This window comes from Euphorbia lathyris, chromosome 9 (genome assembly GCF_963576675.1).
Source record: "Euphorbia lathyris chromosome 9, ddEupLath1.1, whole genome shotgun sequence".
NCBI classification, from domain to species: Eukaryota; Viridiplantae; Streptophyta; class Magnoliopsida; order Malpighiales; family Euphorbiaceae; genus Euphorbia; species Euphorbia lathyris.
Genome location: NC_088918.1, coordinates 27712799 through 27720000, shown reverse-complemented (window position 1 = coordinate 27720000; position 7202 = coordinate 27712799). Strand labels below are relative to the sequence as shown.

Below are 7202 nucleotides of genomic sequence, written 5' to 3'. Positions count from 1 at the left end.
CCTTGTCAGTTTCTATCAATTGTTCAACAATTGACTGGCAAAGATGCCAAAATTGCTCGGAATCCTTGTGCAGAAACACCTAATTATATTGAAGCAGCAGCCTATGTTCCTAAACATGAAATTCCTGACATAAAGATGGATAGTGAAGACAGTAATGAAGATATTTTATCCAACAATTCCTCTTCTTTATCAGTTGAAATGGAGGATAATGTGTTTTGGAGTAACATTCCAGAAAGTTTCTTTGAATTTGAATTCAATTCTGTTTTTGTGTGATTAGAGTTTAATTTGTGCCTTCAATTTAAAAGGAGGGATAGAAAATTTGTAAATATAATCTCACAGCAATCAAGGTTGAAATTTACCTTACCTTGAATATCATGCTTCTTGTAGTCTTTTTTGGGAACCTGCAATAACTTTAACAAAGATTTTGCTTTTTTTTCAATTCCCATGGCTTTTTTAAGAACAGCAAAATGCAGATCAAAACTGGTTCAAACTGCACCAGTAAAAGCTCATACCCAAAATGATCAAGAACAGAAGCAAACCAGAATATAACCTACAATTTACATCATACTCTACCACAAGATTCAGTCTAAATACTTAAAAAAACAAACGATCCAAGGTTTCTGATCTTTTTGCCATCTTTCAAAAAGTACTTTTCTAAGCAGCAAATCTTTATCCATACTCTTTTTTTTCTAAATCAACTTCCTGACTACACTCTCCTAAGTTGGGATGTCAACAAACCAATCAGTTCCGCCGTCTACAACTCTCTCAATTCCCATCATCTGCAGATTTTAGGTAGAGAGTTTCGCCTCCATCACTGCCTTGTCCTCCAGAGCTGCCTCCCCGTCCATCAGCAGAACCTGAGCTTCCAAGATCTTGCTTGCTTCCACCAGCCAGTCCTCTGCCACCTACATCACGGCTAAAATCAGGAAATCCTCCTAGCGAACCACCGCTGCCTCCTGCAGTGCTGGCCTCATTTTGCAGCATGTGAAGTCCTGCACTTCCTGCAGAGCTCATTCCCAGCTGGCTGTGCAAGGCTTGCTGTTGCTGCAGTGCAGCATATTGCTGTTGCGTGTAGAGCATCGAGGATCTTGCAGCCATTATGGATTGTGGTGTCATCTGTTGTGCTTGTTGGTGCTGCATGTAGTGTGATCCTTGCTGCATCATGCCGCTAGAAGGGAACTGCAAGTAAAAAAAACAGATACTCAATCGCATATAATTCGAAACGTACTGAAACACTTGTCTACTATCACGTCACAACAAACTGCTTTAATCAAGATATAGTCATGCCAAGCATAAAAGATCACTGTAATGAATAAAATTTGCGCTTAGTGTTGGCGTTTTTTACGTTCAGAAATGGCATTTATACCTGGGAATGCACAGCAGGTGGAGGGGGTTGAGAATCAGCTATTGCAGCCAAGTACATGAGGTTTCGTTGCAGCCTGGCTTGGTTCCTGCAACATAAGATTCTTATGAATTCTGTTCATTCAACAATGACCCCTTAACAAATAATGAGCAACATAAGAACAAAACTGCTATTTGAAAAATGCACAATTGGTTTCATTTTCTGCAATTGACATTCATCAAAGCTGTGTGAATGAATCTTCTCAAACTCATAGAGACGTGATTAACAAAAACATGTTCCTACGATTAAGTCCATCGAAAAAACATTAACTAGGTTCTAGCATTTGAGTATGATATATATTCACAGTATGACATTCAAAATACTGCTTAAATCAATCCTTTAAAGCACATTTTAATCTCTATAGGCTTTTCCTCCCATGTTCTCTACTTTCTTCTCAAACCTATGTTAGCTCTTCATTGGCAGGCACATATTAACATCAATCAAAAGGCCCATTTTTTTTAGTTGGACTTTAAGAAAGAAAGGATATTACTTACTCTGCACACTCGCTAATTTTCCCTGAGTTCTGGCTCTCAACAATCTTCAAAATCAAGGATTTGTTCTCATCCAGATACTGCATCCATGAAGAATCAACAAATTGAAAATTTGAGCAATTAAATCAATGGATTAATGATCAATCAACGAAGAAAGATGGAGAAAGAGAACATGTTAACAATGCTTAAAAATTAATTCCTTCACTGTTTCCTTTCCTACAGCTAGTAGAAAAATTCCAGAAAAACAAAGAGAAAATACAAATGTAAAAAAGCTTTTAGTGGAAGATGGGTCAAGGCCTCTATTTTCCTTCAGCCTTAATCATATAAACTATAAATTACATTCAAAAAACAAGATTAATTCAGAAAACGAGATTGACGATGCAGATGCAAAAAGAATCACTCTACATCTTAATGTAGTTAGTGCATTCAACACTAGACAGAAAGAGTATGTGTTTGTGTGTGTATATAAATTTTGATCAAATCAGTTTAACTAAAAGTATCAGAAACGAAGAAACTAATCTGTGCTTTAATCAGATAATACTTTTCTACCTCAACATCTGTTACTTGATTCCATACTCTAGTATAAGTTCAGTTTCACATACTTATCATACATAGTACTTCATAACATTACTAAGTTTCCCAAAACTCAGCAAAGCTCGTAGAGGTTTGGATTATCTGCTGCAAAAACTTTTCAACAAACAATTACTGGAAGAAAGTTCCCAATCTCAAAACATGTTTCATCAATAAAGAATTGATAACATAGAGATAGCATTCCTCTTAGTTTCCACAAGTGGTACAATCATATATCTATGAGCATGATAATCTGCATGACCCTATCCGGCTAATGAACTTCCTCTATGTTATGGTATAAACAAATGTGAACATAGCTAGCTGTCATAGAAGAATTCCAGACAGCAATCAAAGGAGCAATTATAGGGATTAGTATATTTGTCGACTTCCTAACTTATTCTTGTATATATATGTGTTCTCCTTTAATTTAATATATTCATGTAGTCTCTTACTCCCATGTATTCATGTGTATTACATGTCTTTTACGCTCTACAGATGAAAACCACGACAAAAAATGTATGCATATAGTTCATACAGATTGCACATCCTAAACCATGCACCAGCAAGCATGTCTCGATCCACCCACATATTATAAAGCTGCAAAAAAAACAACTCTTTGCTGGATAGAAATTTCATGCGCCTCTATTCTTATCACTAGGCATATTAATGGTATAATGACCTGGTCCGGAGTGGGTGGTGCTGAGGCCGAAGCATAGTTATTAGAGGAAAAAAGCGCACTAAGGCACAAGGGGGTTCCTGGGGCCTAGGCACGCTCATGATGAGCAGAAGACGCAGAAAATGAAGGAAAATATATATATATATACTTTGATATGGTACTCTATTACTAGTTAGAGCACAAGATAAGATGAACTAAAAAACACACTTATAACAACAAACAAAACAAACTCACATTAAAACATAACATTAAGCATCAAAAACATCAAGTTAAGTTCATCTACTAATGCTAATAAACTAATAAGTATTCATTGTCGATCAAAAAGAACACAAAAAAACTAATAATCATCATCAAGATCATCCTCAAGTTTAATATGGTCATCTTCATTATCACTTTCTTCTCCAATTTTCTCCTCTCCATATTCATCCTCCTGCTCATCTATAAGTGACATAGATGGCCTAGCTCTCACACGAGAAGTTGCTTTTTGCTTTTTACTTAGACCAACGGTTTAGATTTAAGTTTACTAAATAGAACAAGTGGTTGAGATTAATCAACCTTTTATTTTAATGAGAGCAGTAAAAAAAATTAACAGCCTAATCAAAACACCTGATATAGAAGAGGCACGCCTGCGAAGCTCAAGCTAGGCGCACAAGGCGAGCGCCTTTTAAATAGAGCCTCTCCTAGGGGCAATAAGGCACATGATCGAGAGCCTTGAGTGAGACGCTCCTTTAACACTTTGAAGCAGACAATATCTACATGTATTAAATAGAATGCAATTCTATGGGCACTAGAAGGCCAGGCCAGGCATACAGAATACTTTCTTTTCCCATATGGTAGAATGACAAATTTGAGAAAACTGAAAAACCCCAACAAAAGCAGTAAATCTCCAACTTCATCACATGCCAGAGTATTTTGGCCCACAAAATTTAAGAGAAAAATCCTCTTAGCATTTGGCAGCTGGTGAGGGCCCAAAAGGCTATGGAATGAGTAGGCATATGCATATATACAAGGCAAGTACCTTCTAATTTACTTAAGTTAGAAGAGCCAATGAAAAAAATTCAACAAAAGTGTCTCATTAATGAGTTCTCTTCTCCTATGAATATTAGGATATAGATAATCCCATGGTAGTTTCCAAGTGAGAATTTATTGGCAAGGACATGCAGCATATCTTACAAATTAATATGCAGAGAGAGAGAGACAGGAGGACCACTTTAGAAAGATGATGATCCAGAAAGGACCACTTGATCAATAAAAGTTAATATATCCAAACAAATTCACATTTACTGTGAAAGGACCATCAAATTTAAAGTGATGAACCTAGCTAGCTGCATTCATATGCTCCAATCATGACAAACAATGGCAATTAAGTGATCAATTATTTGCACTCACATTTTATTAAAATCAACAACTATCCTCATCAACATTTGTGTTTTTCTTAAAAATGCTTATGTTTCAGATATGATTAAAAGACATGGAATTACTCCTAGGACCAAACAAATAAGCCAGTGTGATGATATACCAGGAAGGAAAAAACACATACATTGTTTTGAACTTTTGCTTAAAGGTATCAAAAAGGTTACTTTTATGTGATCTATAAATTACACATCATTATCATGTAAATGCCACAAAAATAATAATCGTGTCCAACCAGTAAATGCAACAAAAATGATAATCGTGTCAACTAAATTATCTAAAACTATGTAAATAAATCCTGACAGTTTCAGTTTTAACATCTGGGTGCAGCCAGATTCTTGAACAGCTAGCCCCTAGTTACACTTGGACCCTTCAAATCATGAGTGTTTTTCTCAAATGTTTCCCTTGCTGCTGATTTAAGTTTTAAGAAAATAAATTGGGCAATAAAAATCAAGGAAGAATAAAACTCAGCCATTGGCTTTAAAAGACAAAAGAAACATAACTGTAAATCTTTTTTCAAAAGCAAATTAATTTAATAAGCACTTTTCCATTCTTTAAATCATGAAAACATGTAAATTTATCCTCTTTTCATGAAACATAGGGTATGCTGGGAAACGAACCAAATCATTTAAATTATAAATAATACCCAACAAAAAGAGAATGGACATGCCAATTAGAATAATAATTAATATATAAGATCCATAAATATTATATACATATATATACATGGTCTAGATTAAAAAATGAAATCTTTTTAATAGATAGCTGACCTCTACTACCTGTTACATAAGATCACAGAAATGGTCGAAAGATTCAGTAAAAGCCAAGGCTTTTTTCATTTCTTTTTTGTTCTTTTTTAAAAGGTATTGTTTCAGAAGCAAGCAGTGAATACTAACAAGTAAACCAGAAGAAAAAGACTGAGAAAGAATAAAATCAAAAGGGGTAAGTGTTTCTAGGGTTTAAAAAAATGGAGAGCAAGTAAGTATGTCAGAAAGAAGGCAGAAAGCAATTTATTGGTGAGCAGAAGAGGGAAGAGTACAAGAGTTGAAGAGAAGCAGAACTGAGCATATCTGAGTAAAACAGTTGATAAACAAGAACAAGAAACCAGATTTTACAATGAGCAATATAGCATTAGAAAACTGAATAAGAAATCAAGAAATCAAGAAAGGGGGGGGGGAAGAGGGAGGAAGAGGAAGAACCTGCTGGATATGATCAGTGGTGACGTTGTTAGAATAATAGGCTGCCATCATGGGCTGCATCTGCATCAGGTGCTGTTGCATTTCTTACTTCTACTGTTGTTATACATACACACAGACTGAAACAACAAAGGAGAAGGGTGTTTATAGATATATAAGTGAGTGAGGGAGGGAGTGTTCTTGCTGCTAGATATTATGATGGATGATTCATGTGAGGGGGGAGGGGTTGTTTGGTGTTTTTGTTGTTATGTTGATGGGGGGTATGTTTCTCTCTCTAGAGGGGGGAGGGGGGGTCACGTGATGAGGGAGAAAGGATAGAGGGTGTGATATCACATTTAACATGACAGAGTGGTGGTGGTCTAGGACCGCTTTGGTCTGAACTCTTTTTATTATTATTAAGCTAATTATTACACTTTTTTCTCTCTCTTTCTACAGCTTTTCATTTATGGTGACGTTGTTACTTTGCCCTCAGATTCCTCTCTCTCTCTCGCGCCCATCACCACGCTCTCTCTCTCTCTCACGCTCCTTTCCTTTCCTTTCCTTTTTTCTAGATTTTCCTTTCCGACCATTTCATTTCAAGTAATAATTTAAATTGATATTTAAGACACAAATTTAATTCTAACGTTTTAATTCAAGTTTAAATTTATTTTTATTTTTTTTGTTAAAAAATGTTTGGATTACCGTAAAAGTTTTTACTAGTCAAACTACTAATGGTATTTTCTACTCTTGACTTCCAACTTTAAGAGTAAAATTATATTATTTTAGACGTTAAGAATAGAATTATTCTTGACCCAAAATGTATATTAGAGATATTTTTGCTCCTTAATCTGAGTTAGTATTATAGTTTTTATATTTAGTTGTTACAGAATAAGCAAGTTTAGGGAGCTGGTGAGACACTTGTAAAGTTCAGGAAGCTAATCAAGTTTTATAGACAAGTTTAGGGAGCTGGTGATACGAAATAACCAAATTTAGGAAGCTAGTAAGACACTTATAAAATTCAGGAAATCAATCTACTATTATGGACAAGTTCAAAGAACTTGTGATGTATTAAGCCCTTAAAAGTTAGTATCATTTATTTAAATAAATGATAGTACTTTATTCCTTTACAAAAATAAACTAATAATATTATAAATATATTTAGATTATATTTTAGTGATAAATTACAATTAATAAATCTAAATTTATTATTATATTTTTGAAAATTATATTTTTATTCAAAATTATATAAATTAAAATTAATAATTTAAACTAGTGAATTTAGTTGGAACTTTAAGAAGAATATAAAAATATTTGTTTTGTTTTAGTAAAATATTAAATTATAAATTTATTGGTATATATTAGAAAACGTATTATATAATACTATCAATAATATTAGCAATCTAATTCTAAAATTTTTTTATCAAAAATTTATGATTATAAATAATGATAACTGTGTATTTGAACTTGTCTACGTG

General features: G+C 34.1%; 1 protein-coding gene across 1 annotated transcript; it reads right to left on the bottom strand.

The window, feature by feature from the left end:
• Positions 1–468: 468 nt before the first annotated feature.
• Positions 469–6030, bottom strand: LOC136206238 (GRF1-interacting factor 1). The gene is made up of 4 exons (XM_065997207.1): positions 5752–6030; positions 1897–1973; positions 1367–1451; positions 469–1179 (listed from the first exon to the last, which is right to left on the bottom strand). The coding sequence occupies exons 1-4, from the start codon at positions 5830–5832 to the stop codon at positions 766–768; spliced, it is 657 nt and encodes a 218-aa protein (XP_065853279.1). The 5' UTR covers positions 5833–6030; the 3' UTR covers positions 469–765.
• Positions 6031–7202: the final 1172 nt, after the last annotated feature.